Source organism: Engraulis encrasicolus, chromosome 19, assembly GCF_034702125.1.
Source record: "Engraulis encrasicolus isolate BLACKSEA-1 chromosome 19, IST_EnEncr_1.0, whole genome shotgun sequence".
Classification (NCBI taxonomy): Eukaryota; Metazoa; Chordata; class Actinopteri; order Clupeiformes; family Engraulidae; genus Engraulis; species Engraulis encrasicolus.
The window spans coordinates 45,640,478-45,659,769 of NC_085875.1; the positions used below are offsets into that span (position 1 = coordinate 45,640,478).

The following is a 19,292-nucleotide window of genomic DNA, read 5'->3' on the forward strand; positions in this document are numbered from 1 at the left end:
TGAGCCAGCCTAGTCCTTCAGCATTGTGAAAATAGGTGTACAATGCACTGTAACGAAACTTACAGTAGAATGTCAATTGAGGTCAACCATTCTCAGCCTTTTGCAAAACAGAACGTCAGACTGCATCTCGTCTTTTTTACTTGTAGTAAGAAGTATTTTTTTGGGCTTTTAGTGCCTTAAGTTGATAGAGGAAGTCACGAGTAGACGAGAAACGATGGTGAGAGAGGGTTACTAATAGGCTAGTACTATGGGTTGGAAATAACCCAGGCCGGATTCGAACCTGGTTCTTCATGGCCAGTGTACCGGTATATGTCCAAATTCATACAACAACAAAAAAGTTAACTCGTCACAACATTGTTTACAGCAAGGGTGCAGCAGTGTTGTTCTCTGGGGTGCAGTAGACGTGTGGTGTGAAATTATCTCATTTGGTTGTGATGTAGGTCGGATGTGGGTTGCCTCACTGGTGTTGATGTGGCCGAGTGTATGGTGTCGATTATGAAACGCTTTCATCTCTGTGGGCTGGCATGAAGCAACAAATGTTATCAATGCAGACAGTCTCACCCCCGAATTGTCAACATCAGCTTCATTTCAGAGGCAGTAGATTGATGATGAGCAGAGCTCCATGAATTTGGTATTATTACTGTCAAGCCAATACAGTTGATATTGATGCACTCTCATATAAAAGCAAAGTGTAGCAGCGATATCAACAATGAAGGTGTGGAAAAGGCAGTCAAAGCTGTCATGATGATACTACCCAGACAAACTTGTTGTAGTGTAATAGAGGTGATGCTTTTTTGTGCTTTCTAACTAGGAAGAAGATGTATGATTCTTAGTTGCAAGGAAAAAAAAGAGAGATGTTAATAACTCTGTTTTGACAAAAGATGTGGTCACTGCTGCCACTTGAGCCTCTCCAGCTGGAATCGTTGCATTACAATACATTACACTGCATTTGGCAGGCACTTGTTAATCAAAGCGACTTTCAATCGAGGACATACTCATACTCAACATCACTGTAGCAGATACAATGTGCACAGGAAATATACAGAACAACAAGTGCAGATGCTAAGTAGGGTTCGTTTTTTTAATGTACAGTAGCACAGGGTTAAGTAGAGTACATACCCAAACGCATCATGCTGTAGAGTCTAGCTCGGGACTGGGGCAGCTCAAGCGTTAGTGTAGTAGACAGTCACGAAAGAGTCTTCACTTGCTTCTTGAAAGTTGAAAAAGATGTGCTTAGTCTTGCTGCCTCTGGGAGATTGTTCCACCACTGAGGAACAGTCAATTCTGGATAAAATGAAGACCTCCGATTTCATTTGGAAAAATCCTCTGTCATCATAGGTGATGTCCTTTATAGATCATATCCAAAAATGTATTGGATTCTTCAACTTGGAGAGACTCCAAATGTGTGGATGTTGTGTGGGTAAAGCTCTTACTGTGTCTGTGTGTGTGTGTCCATGTTTAATTATGTTTGTTCATTCACCTGCATTAGCTTGGAGAGGAGCGATGGATGCCCAAACCCAATCCAAACCCAACCAGACCTTCAACCTGGGCCTGGATGACTTGGAGGACTACCTCCAGCAGCGCGACTCCAACTCAGTATGGCTCCTAGTGGGTAAGGTCATCTTTGCAAGTTTCACAAAGAGAAAACACACACGTCCCTCCGGGTGGAGTGCAGGACAAGCAAAGTCACATGAAAACTGAAAATAATGTCAGCGACACCATGCTCTCATTTCTTTGAATTTGATATTGTGATGTTTTGGGCATCATGCTTGGTGTCGCTGAATTTATTTTCAGTTTTCATAAGGTCATCTTTGCAACCACAGCCGATGATGATGATGCTGTGTATTAACGTGGCGTTTTGGATGTTTGACCCGGTCTGTGTCAAGAAAATATTTCTCGCCACTGAACTAACTGAAGTCTCTATCTTTCGTGTGTGTGTGTGTGTGTGTGTGTGTGTGTGTGTGTACCCGTGTCTGTGCATGTGTGTGTTTGTGTGTTGTTCAGCTACCATCCTCTCTTGTGGATGGATCATCTACCTGACCTACTACAACTCCCGGAACATCGGCCTCATCCTCACTCTCATCATCAACAAGCTCTACAAGAAGGGATACATCCACATCGGTGCGTATAGACAGGTTTCACTTTTATGAACATTCACGCTGTGAGGAGTGGCTAAGGATGCTATGTATCCAATCATGTGATTTTTGAGTGACCGCAGTTTCCAGACAATCATACTGTAGGTTGCAGTGGGATCCTGAGCTGCGCGCACAGACAGGAATGTTTGTAAACGGGAGACTTGTATATAGTACCTGGAGATTCCTACAATAGGGCCTACCAAGAGCAGACCAATGAAAATGTGTCTTGGCAAGCACTCTCATGCAGGGAGTTACTTCATCGATGATGACGGTGAAGCAATGGAATATGTATTTTAATCTCTCGAGAGCAGGCCGCTGAAAAATACGCCCTTGATTTAGAAAGGTTATATCACCAGTGTGTGAAGTATGCCCTTGATTTTCCATTCTTACTTGTACGCAAGATCTTTTTGTAGAACACCAGTAAAAAAAAAAAAACCTTCTTGCTTTAAAAGGGATGAATCTGTTGCTTCTCAGGAGGGTTCTACGTGGAGTCAAGGACTTAAACTTTGTTCTTCTTTGAGATGGTATGCACCCACATTGGAGTGAAATAAAAAACCTGTCGGGAGCAGTCCAATGAAAATGTTAACTTATCAAATGAGACGTACCGGTACATCTACATTGGTGCTGTAGGCCTCTCGACAGCAAATCAATAAGTATGCCTTTGCTTCTTCTGAGTGGCTGGCATCCATGATGGTGCATTTCAGCTGTCAGGACTCAGGAGTTAAAGCGATATGCCAGGATTTTTGACACAGGACCCAGTTTCCTAGTTAGTCAGAGTGTTTCTTGTAGACATGTGGAGATACTTTTTTGATATTCCAAGCAGTCCTTCCAGAGGTAATTCCAGAAGTCGTTGGTGGTTGGCTAGCGCCCTTGCTTGTGAGTTCATACACAGTGTGGCACCTCTCTGCACTGATGATGGTGAAGGAATGGTATGCAGCTATGAAAGCGGTAATGAAACGAGTAGTGCTTATCAGCCATGCATATCAAGATGTGACAGGTTACGGCCTGTTGATATTCAGTAATGTGTTTTACACCATCTGCTATGCTAACAGTCAGGGGTCTATATTAGCTACTTATAATGTGTGTATATACGTATACTGTATATATGTGTGTGTTGTGTGTGGGTCAATGCTCAGACGCCAGGTGGTGCAACGTCATCTAATGCCCATTATTAATTAGTAATTGGTGCTTGATATGCTGCAATGAGTATGCTTCTTAGATAGTCCACTAAATGCAAACAAACAAACAAAATCCATACAATATTGGCACTGGCTGTCGTTGTGCTGCCCGGTCACGTGCTACTGCTGAAACGTCACTGACCCTTGTACATTGTTTTTATGTTGTGTGTGTGTGTGTGTGTGTGTGTGTGTGTGTGTGTGTGTGTGTGTGTGTGTGTGTGTGTGTGTGTGTGTGTGTGTGTGTGTGTGTGTGTTTATTTCTACAGGCTCATTTTCCTTTTCTGTGCTGTCGGGAAAGGTCATGTTCCGAGATGTTTACTACATTGATGAAGACATGTCCATCAGGTAACTCCATCCACCACCTCATTACCATAAGGGGGGTGTTCCAAGAACCTGGCTCAGTAGTAAACCAGGACCCTGTTTCTCGAAAGCATCTTTGCTAACCAGTTAGCTACTTAATAGGTTTCTAATGGGAAATTGCATTGCAATCAAGTAAGTTGCCATCTTGATCAGTAACGATGTTGTTGAGAAACGCACCCAAGGTTAAGTTAATCCTGATGTTGTGGTAAATCATCTAATGGAAGAGCCAAGAGTCCTCATTTTTTTAAAACTACATGACACCTGTGGGCTATCCATCAACAGGTTTACCTCTTCCTGTAAGTCAACCTCGCCAGGTTTATCAGTTAACCATGTTGTTGGAATACCGCCCAGAGTGACACACTCTATTGACGCATTAAGATTTGCGGTAGCTGTTTTGTTTTAGTGATGTGTGATGTGACATATTTTAATGGCAATGTGTTTGCTGTTTTATTTGTGTTTTCAAGAATTCAAGATGGCCTTCTTATATTTCGCTGGTGGAAAATGTACAACCCCAAACAAAAACAACATGGTGAGAATCCATTTATTTATTTCCCATTCTCCCTACTCCCATCTCTGTCTGCAAGACACACATACACATGTCTGTCATCACATATGGAGGACAGGTGGAGTCCAACAGAGCTGCCGACCCAAACAGTTTTGTAGAGGAAATGGCCATTATCAGTCCGCCATATCCTGCACATATATAGTACAGTAATTAGGTCAGTCGTTCCTCCCGCTGTGTGCATCCTGTATCGGGTTGTCCAATCAACACTCTAGCAGGTCGTGTTTCAAAACGAGTTTAACACTCCCATCGCTCCACTAATTTGATTGCCGTTTGGTGTGTGTGTGTGTGTCTGTCTGTGTGTGTGTGTGTCTGTCTGTCTGTCTGTGTGTGTGTCTGTCTGTGTGTGTGTCTGTCTGTGTGTGTGTCTGTCTGTGTGTGTGTCTGTGTGTGTGTGAGTGTCTCTGTGTGTGTCTGTGTATCTGTGTCTATGTCTGTGGCCCGCAGACCCCAAAGCAGAGACGCGTCTGTATGTGACGGTGAACGGTTTTGAGTTCCACGTGTACAACCGTACGGACCTGTACGCACGTCTGCAAGAGACCTTTGGCCTGGAACCCACACTGTCCTCCCCCACCAGAGATGAGGAGAAGGGCCGGGAGGAGACCCTGGACAGGTCAGCTATAATAATAATAATAATAATAATAATAGCAATGGTAATAACAACAATAATAATGCAAATAATAATAAGGGGCCGGGACAAGCCACTGGACAGGTCAGCCAGTGGGACATCCACAGACATAAGATATTCATCCCCCCTTAACAATAATAATAATGATGATAATAATAATAATAATACAATGAACAAATATTGCCTGGAACAACATATACGTGTTTCATGTTTTATGGGCTCTGGAGGCTTAGATATTAAGGCTTTTAAAGGCTGAGGGCACCTTTTCCCAAAAAAGGCTTACAGGTGCCTTAGGCTAAAATGGATTAAACAACTTCAAGGGAAGCACAGTTGCTCTCAACTCCTTTTCAATAAATCTATAATAACAAGGCTAATAATAATAGCAATGGAATAGAATAGAAATAGAGATAGCAATAGTGTTTCGTTTTGTAAAATGTTTTCGTTTACATGGTTAAGATGTGTGTTTTAATTGTGTCCTCTTATCTGTTTTGGTATCAGTGTCAACATCCAAGCTGAGACCCAGGACCCCTCATCATCCTGGAGGTCTCTCATCCCTGTAGTCAAATTCAACATCAGCACCGTAAGTTTCATTTGAAGGGGACAAACAACATTTGATGGACCTCAAGAGTAGTACTGTGTTATTGCAAAGTCTATAGACAGTCATACAAACACTAAATATACTTTTAATTTTCCTCTCCCCCTTCTCTTTCTTGTCTCCCCATTCTACCCCCTTTTCCTGTCTGTCTGTCTGTCGCTATCTCTCCCTCTCTCGCCCTCTACCCTGCTCTCTTCTTCTATCTTCCCTCTCTCCGCGCACAGGGCCGCATTGCGTTCGGTAACCACCACCTGCCCCAGACCCTGTGCATGCACTTTGACGATGCCTTCCTCACCTACACCACCAAGCCTCCCAGCAGCCACCTGGACCAGTTCATGCACATCGTCAAGGGCTCGCTGGAGAACGTCAGGGTCATGCTGGTGCCCAGCCCGCGCTACCTGGGCCTGCAGAACGACGAGTGAGTTTGGCCTTCATGACTTTTAAGCTAGTTGGCAGTGTTGATGCTGAAAGGAAATAAATAAGGTCCGCGACACTGTTCTACGTTCTACTTAAACTTTGTTTGGGAGAATGGAACAGTGTTGCAGACCTTAATCATTTCCTTTGTTATCTTCGGTTTGGTCCAACACCTGTGCTACTGATGCGTTCATTCTCTGACTTTTTCGTGCGGACACCCTGCAAGTTTCGTGCACACAATCGTGCACACAATATGCTCTTGCTATATACATTTATTAGTATAGTATATTTACCCTCAGTCAGTATCCCTCAGTCTTTCATTATGTAAACTTTGAAAATCCCCAAAAAGCAAGATGTGAATTTCAAAAGGACATTAATGCACCTGGCAGTACTGGTGAACAAGAATAGACACCTTTTCACAGAATGGCACACACTGAACTGAACATGACTGAACATCTGTGACTCGATATAACATGTTAGCAGCCTCTGCCCCAAGCCTTACATACACACACCTGTGACCACATATGCTTGGGCTTGACCATTGACTTGACAATTTCTTCCAATCTGATGCCACATTTTTTCCAGTCTCAGTATTTTATTGGAAGTCGCTATCTGATTTTCCATCATGGGAAGATCTTGGAGCTATTTCAAATCCTTGTTTCATTGTAGAATTGAGGAACTGATTGCTTTTTCTTCCCAAAACCAGATGGAATTTTCCATCATGATCATTTTCATCATGATGAAAATTTGATTTCGGGAATAGAAAATCACCATTTTGTTAAACAAGTCATTCTTGTATGTCCCAGAATGCAGGGGTATTCCAACACGCACGCACGCACGCACCTCCTGTCAAATTCCCATAGCATGTCTCAGTCCCAACACCCTCATAATGAACGATCCATGAAACTGCTCAACATCCCGCCCCCCCCCAACACACACACGCACGCACGCACGCGCGCGCGCGCGCACGCACGCACGCACGCACGCACACACACACACACACACACACACACACACACACACACACACACACACACACACACACCACAAACAGATGGAGGCTCCATTTGGCATGTAGGGACCCCATGAGGGGGCAAATTACAATAGGCTGTGTTAATTAACATGGAGATGATGCTATGGTTTAATTGGAGCGTGACTGCATTGCGACGAGCGTCAATTAACTGTAATTGTTTTCGTAACTGACTGTAAGTAAAATGTAATTATTTGTTACGGCTGGTTTAATAGACCTCTCTATCTCTTCCCCTCCCTCCCCCTCTCTCACTCCCCCCCTCTCTTTCTCTTTCTCTCTCTTTCTCTCTCTTTCTCTCTCTTTCTCTCTCTTTCTCTCTCTTTCTCTCTCTCTCTCTCTCTCTCTCTCTCTCTCTCTCTCTGTCCACTCTCTCTGTCCACTCTCTCTGTCTCTGTCTCTGTCTCTGTCTGTCTCTCTATCTCTTTCTCTCTCTCTCTCTCTCTCTCTCTCTCTCTATCTCTATCTCTATCTCTCTCTCTCTCTCTCTCTCTATTTGTGCCCTACAGGCCTCCAAGACTCATGGGAGAAGGCTTCGTGGTCCTGCAGTCCAATGATGTGGACATCTACTACTACCAGGATGTTCCAGGTGTGTTGATTGTGTGGGAGAGAGGGAGTGTGATGGCAGATCTGTGTGTGTGTGTGTGTGTGTGTGTGTGTGTGTGTGTGTGTGTGTGTGTGTGTGTGTGTGTGTGTGTGTGTGTGTGTGTGTGTGTGTGTGTGTGTGTGTGTGTGTGTGTGTGTGTGTGTGTGTGTGTGTGTGTGTGTGTGAGTGATTTGGCAGGTTAGAACTTGCACATTGATAGTGTATGTTTGTGTGTGTGCGCTGTTGTATACATTTTCATTGATGTTTCATTCTTTTTGCGCAGTGATATTAGGCATCACCCACACACACCTACACTGATATCATATTAGGCGCTATATAAAACGAAAGGTACTATATAAAATCAATGTATTATTGTTTTTGTTGTTGTAATTATTGTTATTGTTATTATGGTCCACCCCCAGGGTTGGTTCCCGAGGAGCAGGACTCTGACGTGTGCTCGGAGGGAACTCAGCTGCAGGACCTGCCACCCTGCTGGGGCCTGGACATTGTCTGCGGCAAGGGGACCGACTTCAACTACGGACCCTGGGCAGACAGACAGAGGTCTGCTGCATGTTATTACACAGCACACACACACACACACACACACACACACACACACACACACACACACACACACACACACACACACACACACACACACACACACACACACACCACGTAACATCACATCACATCACATCACATAAAGATTTAGCTCTGCAAATTAAGTGTTACATTTATCCACTGAAAATCTTATTCTTTTTTTCTATTTACTAGCCAGTTTCACACTTAACCAACATGTGGCTGATGGCCAATGCCTGTTTCCATTCTGGGCAGACACATTCGGATTAGATCCAATTCACACATACATTAAACCCTGATGCAGTTCATGTTAAGGTTATACACTGATACAGTTAACACAGGTTTGACCTGTAGTTTAAGGTCGCACACACTCACAATATCCACAGATCCAATTCACATCATGTAAGGGACTGTACGTTATTTACCGGGGGGGGAGGGCTGGTGCGCTGGAAGTCCGGTCAAAAAAAAAAATCATGGCCCCCCCCCTCCACCTCAATTTTTTCCCCATGGCCCTCCCCCCACTTCAATTTTGTTTTCCCATGGCCCTCCCCCTACAGGTAAAAAAAATAATAATATGTAAAATTGGTAGATGAACAACCATCATGAGAACAGTCAGAGTAGCCTACATCAAGGGCGGTTGTCTGCACTATTATGTGCTATCGATATCAGTGGATACCTATGAGAAGCCGCTAGAATCTACCTCTGCGGCTGCATGGGATGCCTTTTAACTCCACTGTCACCAAGACAAATTGCCTTCACTATTGTTTTTACGTGTTAAGTAATAATAATGATAATAATAAAAACTTCCATTTCAATACCAATGTCCGAGTTGTTACTACTGTAAACTACAAAGTGGAGAGAGTTTCCCCACCGCAGCTTCAATATTTCCCAAGCAGCGCCTTTCACAAAGTACGTTTTACATGTTCAGCACAGTAGCGAAGCCAGGGACGCAGGAAAAANATCAGTTTTTAAGATGCAATTTCCTGCGTTCTAATCAATTTTAGGGTGAGGAATGGCGAATCACATCTGAATAACTTCCTCATGTTTTATGTAGCCTAAACAAGGATGGGTAGATTTACCTTTTTGTTAAACATCTCACTTTGACATTATTAATTTAAGTTCTTCTTGCGGAAGGGAAACGCGCACCTGATGTGGAGGTGAGGGCGTGTTCAAGAGCAAATCGCGCTGCCTTGACAGTTTGTCTCAGCATGGGCAGTGTGCAATGTGTGAAATTAGAAGAAATGCTTTGACTAGGCTATGCGATGCACTCGTGAGAGGTGACCGGGCTTTCAAATAATTTAGATTTTCTTGCAATTGCGACTGTGGATCTCAAGGTGCATCTCGATCAGGACCCCTGTCCTGTCTCCCAGACCGCGCATAAAAGCACGCACGCACACACACACAGGCATAGCTCTACCTTCCCGAATGTGATTACACTTTGACGGCCAAAGAGTCCGGGATGTGATCGGAGCAAGAAGTAGGCTAAGCGCCAAAGCAGCTCGAGCCATTGCTGGCTATTGATACAGGGAGAGTGAGAAATCCACATTTAGTTTGCATTTAACGTAGGCCATATTTAAGACGCATTAGGTGGTGCTATGGTGGTCAAATCAGCAAAATGGAACAAATTGCCAAAACAGAACCAGTACAACATTCCAAAACATCCAACAATAGCACAGCCATTACACACCGCGGCAATTCAACTTTGACAACTGATGATAGACAAGCCAGGCACACCAGCTGTGCTCTCCTTCAGATTCACCCCATAGCCAACTCCGAGGCTAAGCTAGACTACTTCACCAGCAACAGGCAAGACCTAGCATACCAATACACGCTTCTACGAATCCAATCTCCACAGCAAGAAACAAAAGTCACTTCTTACCTGACACGATGCACAACTTTGGTGACATTCCCTTCTCCCGTCACGCTTTAAATGTAGGCTACACAATTCCTTGCTTAGTTGGTCCGTTTTTGTTCACCAAAGTGACGAGACTTCTCTTCACAACAAGTTAGCTCCTCCAATGGTTTCAAGACCGTATATGATGCATGGCCAACACATCGCCGTTAATACCACTGTTATTACTACCTTGACACCACAAGCTAAACAAAACAAAATCTCCCGCGTCACTGCACCGTTCTACCAAAGTACGTCTAGGCCTAGGTAGGCCTAATGTTCATTCCGGTCTGGTTGGGGTCTAAAAGTTTTTTGAACACAGATGTAAAGCACACGGCGGTGCCAATAAATAAAATCATGACTTACCAGAAGCTGTGACCACCAGTTGACTACAACACCTCTCCAAAATTCCTCTGGAAATGCCCATCCAATTCGTTGTCAAAACTTCCCAAACTGTTTAGCCCATATAGTTCACCTCAGCTAGTTATTTGCTCACGGGCATTTTCTATGATGCTCAATGTTCCCGTAGCACTAGCAATAGGCCTAGTTCTACAGTGAAAGAGAGTCAGCGCGGGCAATCTACAGTAGCTGCACCTGATAGTTTTTTGACTACAGATACACGCTTCAGTGCTATAGTATGCACCGGGACCTTGCATCGCAAAGCGATGTGTTTCAGAGCATTTTTTTATTATTATTTTAAAAAAGAAATAAAAATAAAATAAAATAAATTCGGTTTTTTTTTCCCATGGCCCTCCCCCTAACTCCGATTTTTTTTCCCATGGCCCTCCCCTCCACCTAATTTTTTTTCATCATGGCCCTCCCCCCCCCTACGCACCAGCCCTCCCCCCCCGGTAAATTACGAACAGTCCCTAAACAGATCAAGTTCATACTACATCCCAAATTACACATGCTTCACATACACAAAGATTCAGCTGACACCAACGCTCAATGCTGACCTAGTTTACAGATATTTCACAGCTTATGTATAGATCAGACAACACACACGCACGCACGCACGCACGCACGCACGCACGCACGCACACACACATGCACACCCCTATTAGACGCACACAGTGCCTTAACCATCCCATTCCTCTCCTCTCCACAGGGATGCACTATGGAAGTTCTTCCTGCCCGCTGACTTCCAGACCATGAAGGTGAGCGAGATGGCCACCCCGGGCAAGCCGCGCCAGACCCTGGCCTTCGAACTACGCATGAACATCATCGCAGACGCCACCATAGACCTGCTCTTCACCAAAAACAGGGTAAAAATGGAATAAGGATGGCAGAAATGCGAATTAATCTAATAGTAAAATATTCTTAGGTTTCTCTTGGCAACATTTCAAGTAAATTCTCATTGCAACTTAAAAAGTGACTAGGATTTGACCAAGCTACGGTTCTAAATCCTTTACATCTTTTACATGGCTTGATATTTAGCCTTTAATTTTCTCAATAACAGCAAGCAGCAAAAATATCAACAATATTAATACTTTTATTATTGCTGATTGTAAGTTGATTAAAAACTGTATGTATTTTGCACTTAATACAGACTTGGCAAGTGCACTGTGTGTCTGCAAACATGCATGCACACATACATACATTTGTATGCACCCTCCCAACTGTCTGTACTGTGCTCTCTGTCTATATGTCCTTTTTTCTCAAGCATTTGAAATAGATGTAATCGTGTCTGCATAACTGGTTATGTTGCTGCTCTGCAGGAGACGAATGCCATCCACGTGAACGTCGGAGCGGGCTCATATCTGGAAGTCAACATTCCGTACACAGTCGGAGAAGATGGTAATGAAAAACACGGTCTTCTTATCTCTCTTGTCATTTGCCCCAGGAAGAATTGAGAATAAGCAGTGCTCCGGAGAAGGTGTAGCAACATCGAGTTGACAGACAGCACTTGTGTTTGCACCAAATAATAAATCAAGCTGCAGTGTGATCCAAATCTTCCTTCATTTGAAAATAGAAATCGAAAATAGAATAGAAATGGAAAGCCTTTTATTGTCATTGTACAGTACAATGAGGTTTTGAACAGATATTAACAATAGGCAGATTGGCTAAGCTGACTAGAATGCGAAATTCAGCGCGGTAGAATATGTTTGGCTGAAATTGAGTAGAGCCTGCAATGCATTCTTGGTGTGAAGGTGTGACGTTTACTGGCCATGCTGCCCCAATGTCAATGCATAAGGTGGCTGTTTACTTGCTTCTTTCCAAATAGGTTGCAATTCTCAAGGACAAAATGCATTTCTTTAAGACAAATTACAAAAGTATCCGTATAAAAGAAGTTTATTGCATTTATGCATTTGCGTATGTGTATGTATATGCATATGCATTTATTGCATCATTTCCAACAAATGTGTTCGAGTAAACGCATTTTATGGGCATGTTGCAATAACATTCCTATAGGGAAGTCACTAACAACAAAGCCACCATGACATTCACAGTTTAACCAGAACACTTCTAGATCCAACACCGCAAGGCCGAGTCACTAATGTACCTGGCCATTAGATATGTGGAAGGGCTCTGTGCCAAGCTCAATTACGACTACAGTGTATGATCATGATGATAGTGATAATAACACCCCCATCCATGCTTCAATCCTCTCCTCTTGCCAAGGCTACTCTACCACCATTAAAGGACAGCTGTTACACGTGGACACGACCAGCAGCATGCAGTACAGAACACTGCTGGAGGCTGAGATACTGCTGGTGAGGGGTTGTGTGTTTGTGCGCGTGTGTGTGTGTGTGTGTGTGCCTGCATGTGCATGACAAGGCTGTGGAAAAAATAGCTTGTGCCAACTGAAATTAAATTCTGTAAATTTGATTGAATCTGATCGGCACTTTGGATGGCAGCCTTCATGGCAGGTGTGTCATTTGAATGTGAGCAGGTGAATCTGCGGCATTAAACGTAAAGCGTTTTTAAACGTATTTTTATTAGTTATTATTTACCTTCTTTCAAATAGGATACTGAGTTGCAATGAAAAAATCATAGCCTGGTATTTGAACCTGTGTATATTTGTGTGTCTGTTCATGTGTATTTGGATGTGTTTACGTGTGTATATTCCACAACTAAATGATTGAGTAGGTACAGTGTGTGTGTGTTCTTGAGTGTTTGTTGATCTACTATGCTCTCTGTCCTGTGCAGTTCAATGTGAAGGCCAGCTACCCTCGCGTGTGGAACATGCCGCAGTCCTGGCAGTGCGAGATCGAGGTCTACAAGGCCACATATCACTTCATCTGGGCACAGAAGAACTTCTTTTCTGGTACTCTGACACAAAATAAGTCAAAATAAGTTCTCATTACATGTCCTCACACTTTCCCCGCAGCCAAAATAGACCCATGTGTCCCATGTATGTCCTCACACTTTTGCCAACTTCCTGAGAGTGCTGGGAGTTCCTGTTTACACTCAACTGAAGCTCTTGTTCCATTTTTAAAGCTTTTTTCTAGTCAGAACTTGAAGCTGTCATGTCGTTTTGTGTAAGACGATCTCTACTGAGCTGACCTGGACCAGGTCTTTTTTTTTTAAATATATTTTTTAAGGGGCTTTTTTGCCTTTATTTCGATAGGACAGTATGACAGACAACAGGAGGTGAGTCGGAGAGAGAGATGGGGGAGATGATCGGCAAATGACACCGGCTCGAATTGAAGCTGAGTCACCGGTGTAGTAACCCAGTGCCCTATCGCTAGGCCACGGCAGGGCGGACACAGACCAGAACTATATACCGTATTTCCTCGATTTGTAACCGGGCTCCTAATAGTAGCCGGCCTCGTTTTGTAACCGGGTGTTGTGAAAAATCGGAAAAATAGACACCGGCCCCGTTTAGTAGCCGGCCTCGTTTAGTAAACCGGTGCGTTTTAAATGACGCATTTTGCACAACGTGTTAAAGTTCAAACAATTTCGGAACGTGTGTAGCCGATGCCTACTTTAATAGCCTAAATTGTAACAGTTTGAATGCCTCCTCTCCAAGCGGCACAATCGAAATTTAAGGTGCTTGCAAGTTTGCCTGCTATCCAACAAGACGAGCCACATTAGTTCTAAACATAGCCGTGGTCTTGCGAAGAGATGGACGAGTTAGCGTGTGTGTATATGAGAGAGAGAGAGAGAGAGAGAGAGAGAGAGAGAGAGAGAGAGAGAGAGGAGGAGAGAGAGAGAGAGAGGAGAGAGAGAGAGAGAGAGAGAGAGAGAGAGAGAGAGAGAGAGAGAGAGAGAGAGAGAGAGAGAGAGAGAGAGAGAGAGAGAGAGAGAGAGAGAGAGAGAGAGAGAGAGAGACGTGCTTCCCGAAAGCGCTTTGCAGAAAGGGCAAGGTGATGTCTCCAAATATTACACAAAATACATCTTATCTTAGTAGGCTAAAGTAGACATGAGTGAAGTATTTTGCTTAAAAGCAAAGCCGACTCGATTGGTTCATAATGCTCAGAATAGACCTCATACCGAAGTCCACGTTTTAATGGAGTTGCATGCGCGAGGTTGCAACTGTGCTAGATCACGCCGAACAGGTGCTTACGGTAGGCTCTTGGGCAAACAGTAAAGTCACTGCATAGGCTAGAACTACCCGCCAATGATGAAGCAGGTTTCTTTATTAGTTTTAAAAAAACAGCCTTCCCGGCGCACAGGTGCAGACATTTTAAAAAGCAAACTGGTGCCATATCTGACTGGCCAAGATGAAATTCTATGCACGCTTTGAGATTATAGCCTACATCGCATATGAGATGATTATGAGATGACATTGCATTTACCACCACTATCACGAGACATTGACGGGCAGCGGGAGACATGCATCCACATTGCCCCGATGAAGGAGAATGGCCATTTTTGCGCACAGCATCAAACAGAATTGCATCAAACTGCTGTTGCATCAAACTGCTCTGACATTCGTGAGCCCCGAAAGATTTGTATCTATTTGAAATTAAATAATCACAGGAGACTATGAGTCTTGCCTGTCCAAAGAACAGAAGCGCTGGCTGCTTGGATTGATATAGCCTAACTTTGCGCCAAAGATTAGCCTTCACGGCCATGAATGATGTTCCCTCATGTCGTGCTGCGCTGATGTTACTTACACAAAACAGGCCAGCCTGTTTTTTGAAGTCCTTTTATGTTTCATTACGCTATTCATCTCGGTCCAGGCACGTGGATGTGCATGCATCTGTTAGTTCTTTTTAAAGTTTACATCTTGTGGCACTCTCACATTGAGAGTAAATAGAAATGCACTCTAATGACGATTCAAATTCCTGAGATATATCACAGATGTTAGACGTGCCCACCTTTCGTGCTAATAGACGGCTTCACATGTCGTACATTGTCAACGACATGAATTAGAAACAAATTAAATGATGCAATAAGACTCCAAATATGAATGAACAATTAATAAGGTATAAAATTATGAGCCTAGTTTTTTTTCCCACCAAATGAAATCGTTAAAATAAAAATAAAAAATAAACATAAAAAATAGGAGCCCCCCTCAAATAGTAGCCTACCCCAATTAATAGCCTGGTCAAAAAAAATAATAATTAATAGTAACCCCGGCTACTATTCGAGGAATTACGGTATGTGCAATCACAGGTGCACATACTGTATAATACTGTATCTCCCCAATAGTCTTCAGCTCACAAATACTGTCTTAGACAACAACATCCAAATATGATTCTGTCAATATTCTTTATTCTGTTTCGCATCTGATTTATCTTTGTGGAGAAATTGGTTTTAGTCTTCTTTAACAAATCTGTTTTCAATTACTTCTCCATTTACATTAATTATAGGTCTAATTAGCATTCCGAGATGACTCTGTTAAATGTGTGTGTGTGTGTGTGTGCGCGCGCACGCGTGCGTGTGTGTTTTTGTGTGTGTGTTTCAGACCTCATCGAGGATTGGGCCAGTGACAGCGAGCCTGACATCTATTCGTTCGTCCCGTATTCCTGGAAGTTCAAGATCCTCTTCCACCAGTTTGAGATGATCTGGGCTGCCAACCAGCACAACTGGATAGACTGCTCCACCAAACAGCAGGAGAACGGTGTGGCTCTCTTGAAACCTGATTTATAGAGTTCTTAAAATGTTATTAGATAGTTGCTGAATGAAGTGAATCACACTCAATTTCTCTGAAATTTATAAAGTCCTTAAAATTTTATTAGATAGCTGCTGAATGAAATGAATCTCACTCGCTTTTTACTGTCTCACCTTCTCCTTCTCCCTCTCCCTCCATCTCCCCCCTCTCTACAGTCTATCTGGCTGCGTGTGGAGAGACTCTGACCATTGACTTCACTCTGCCCTTCATTGAGTTTGTCCCCACCACCTGCAACACCTGCTTCCGATTAAGGGTATGTTGTGCATCTACAGTAATGTTTCTCAACAGGGGCTCTATAGCCCCCCAGGGGGTGTTGGGGAGCCTTTGGACGGGGGGAGCGTTGAGAAGGATACAGCTGAGAGGGGGCGGTGCTTTAGTTGCCATTGGGGGGCATGTGTTCATATATTTTTCCATTTATTTTTTTTTTAATACTAAGGGGGGCGTTGGCAGGCTTATGATGAGGTCAAGGGGGTGTTTGTTCAAAAAAGGTTGAGAACCACTGATCTACAGTTTCCAGACATTCAGGCATACTGTATGTGAACACAAACCAACATATGGTAACATAAGAGCCTCTATACTTTTGATCTCTTTGTTTTGTGTAAAAGTCTTGAATGGCAAATTGGCACACAATACAAGAATGTGGATGACATGATCGTGAACTATGTTTTACACATATTATAGTTGCTGATCTACAATATGGCATATAGACCTTGACAATAACCAAGTGTGTGTGTGTGAGTGTGTGTGTGTGTATACTGTATGTGTGTTATTGCATACTTGTGTATGTGTGTAACAGGCGGAGGACACGGATATGCGCCTGTCCCTGCCGGACTGCCACCCTAGCCGCTACTCCATGCTGACGCTGGCTAAGGACTACCAGGGGATGCGCGCCCCTGACAACTCCATGCCCCCCGAGGGCACACAGGGGGCCCCGCCCAAGCCCAGCAAGGCTCGCTGGAGGAACATCACGCACGCTGAGTAAGATCACACACACACATACGCATATACAGTACACACACACACAAACACACGCGCACCTTTATCCAAGCCCAGCAAGGCTCGCTGGAAGAACATCACGCGCACACATGCATATTAGCAGTACAGTATACGCACACGCACACACACACCTTTAGCCAAGGTCAGCAAGGCACACTGGAGGAACCTGAGTAAGATCAGACACAGACACAGACACAGACACACACACACACACAGACACAGACACAGACACACACACACACACACACAGAGTATATAAACACACACATACACACCTTTATCCTGGAGGAATATTACCCATGCAGAGCGAAATCATACACTCATACACGCATATACAGTATGCACACACAAATGTTCACAGATATAGAGGCATCTAAACACCCACACACACTCACAGATATTACCCAAACACATGCTGACTAAGCCCCCATATGCTTACGTATATATGCACATATTGTATGGTACACACACGTACATACATGCACACATATGAAAACACACACATATACAGGCACTTACCCATGCACACACACTATTCACTCATGCTCCCATATGCAAACAGATGTACACACACACATATATGCACACACTTGTACAAACACACAGAAAAGCGACCAGATGCCCTCACTATGTGATGCCATGCTGTTGCTCTGGTTTCTGCCATCATGAAAGATGCCCTCTGGACCTTGTGTGCATATGTCATAACCCCTCTGTGCCTGTGTGTTCCTGTGTGTGTGCGCGTGCGTGCGTGTGTGTGTCTGTGTGTGCGTGTGTGTCTGTGTGTGTCTGTGTGTGCGTGTGTGTGTGTGTGTGTGTGCGTGCTCGTGCGTGGTTGTGTGTTCATGTGAGCAGGGCGGGCTGGATAGACTGCTGGAGTGTGCCAAACTTCCTGCTCATCATGGACTACACGTGGCACCCCATCTACCCCCAGAAGGCAGACCAGCAGCTCAAGCAGTCCCGTGAGTACTGTACTCCCTTAATAAACTCCACCACCACACAGCTGACAGCTTTTGTCGGGCCCAGGACAAAGTCAACTGAAAGAGCCCCCTAGCCCAATAGATACAATGTAATGAGGTCCCAATTTTGGGGCCCTTCTCTCCCTCGGCCCGGGACAACTGTCCCCTTTGTCCCAACCTGTCAGCACCCCTGCCGCCACATACCACAGCACACAGTCAAGTCAACACCTCCTAAGCCCTTAAATGCTCCGCCATATGTTTAAAACCCAGCCGAGGATACAGCGGGCTTTATTACATACGAGTCTGATAAACCCTCCACCATATGGCTGATGAGATTAATATGCTCTAATATGCTCCGACGCTTCAGATTACAGTGTTGTTCTTCTCTCTCCGGGGTTCACGATAAAACAAGCCGTTGCCAAAAAAAAGTGGGGTGTGCAGAATGTAATTAATTATAAAAGGATAAGCTTACTAAGAAAAAAAAATCAAACAAGATATGCTTGAGTCGTTTAAAGTGCACCTGTGGGATGTTTCTCGGTAGCACTTTTTGAACTGCTGGTGTTAAGCTCTCTCACCCACGCAAGCACAAGCACTCCTCAAAGCACAGACTTCATCACTCATCTCTGTTAATATCTTTCGAATAAGATGTTCACATTATTTTTCGAATAAGATGTTCACATTACTTACAAGCAGCAAATATTATGCATCTCTTGAACCCAGGGTTTTTCAATGTGAATAAAATTAGCAACACTGCAAAAATACAGGAGGATCTGATGTTCAGGATCTGATTGCTTGCTTTCATAAAACAAGCCATTTCTTTCCGATCGCTTAACTGTGTTTTGCCGTTTCCAAAGCTTGTTTTGCCATCAACAGTTTCAAACATAGTGATTCATTAGCAGTCTGTGCTGTCATTCATTACCATTTTCTTAACAACAAGCTTATAATAGAAGCCCTGCGTTGAAGTATGATTCATAAAGTGTGATTCATGACTATGAATCATGATGTTGGCACTGGCGCTGATTCAGATCCTTGAGTGTTCCTGTGTTTGATGATGATGATGATGATGATGATGATGATGATGATGATGATGATGGTGGTGGTGGTGGTGGTGATGATGCTGAGTGTTCCTGTGTGCCATTGTCTGAGATGAATATGATTCAGAAAGTGTGATTATGATGATGAGATGGAAGAGTCTTTACTTACTTCTTGAAGGCTGATGACTGTTATTGTTGTTGTGGATGATGCTGGTTCTGGGGCCTATACTACAGGAGTAGAGCAGGTTAAGTTAATAGGTAAATAATCTAGTAGAAGAGCCTGG

The 19,292-nt window shown here is 43.8% G+C and overlaps 1 protein-coding gene across 16 annotated transcripts in view; it reads left to right on the top strand.

The window, feature by feature from the left end:
* kiaa1109 (KIAA1109 ortholog) overlaps positions 1 to 19,292 on the top strand; it is a 100,961-nt gene that overhangs the window by 3,939 nt on the left and 77,730 nt on the right. For all 16 annotated transcript variants that reach the window (XM_063184559.1, XM_063184561.1, XM_063184565.1 and 13 more), the window contains exons 2-18: positions 1,490 to 1,612; positions 2,005 to 2,121; positions 3,580 to 3,658; positions 4,138 to 4,202; positions 4,683 to 4,848; positions 5,362 to 5,443; positions 5,683 to 5,876; positions 7,409 to 7,488; positions 7,908 to 8,046; positions 11,067 to 11,223; positions 11,677 to 11,755; positions 12,581 to 12,672; positions 13,109 to 13,226; positions 15,816 to 15,971; positions 16,178 to 16,275; positions 16,819 to 17,000; positions 17,871 to 17,977. In XM_063184559.1, the coding sequence (XP_063040629.1) occupies positions 1,504 to 1,612; positions 2,005 to 2,121; positions 3,580 to 3,658; positions 4,138 to 4,202; positions 4,683 to 4,848; positions 5,362 to 5,443; positions 5,683 to 5,876; positions 7,409 to 7,488; positions 7,908 to 8,046; positions 11,067 to 11,223; positions 11,677 to 11,755; positions 12,581 to 12,672; positions 13,109 to 13,226; positions 15,816 to 15,971; positions 16,178 to 16,275; positions 16,819 to 17,000; positions 17,871 to 17,977 (2,020 nt within the window). In that variant the 5' untranslated portion in view covers positions 1,490 to 1,503. The remainder of the gene's footprint in view (positions 1 to 1,489; positions 1,613 to 2,004; positions 2,122 to 3,579; positions 3,659 to 4,137; positions 4,203 to 4,682; positions 4,849 to 5,361; positions 5,444 to 5,682; positions 5,877 to 7,408; positions 7,489 to 7,907; positions 8,047 to 11,066; positions 11,224 to 11,676; positions 11,756 to 12,580; positions 12,673 to 13,108; positions 13,227 to 15,815; positions 15,972 to 16,177; positions 16,276 to 16,818; positions 17,001 to 17,870; positions 17,978 to 19,292) is intronic.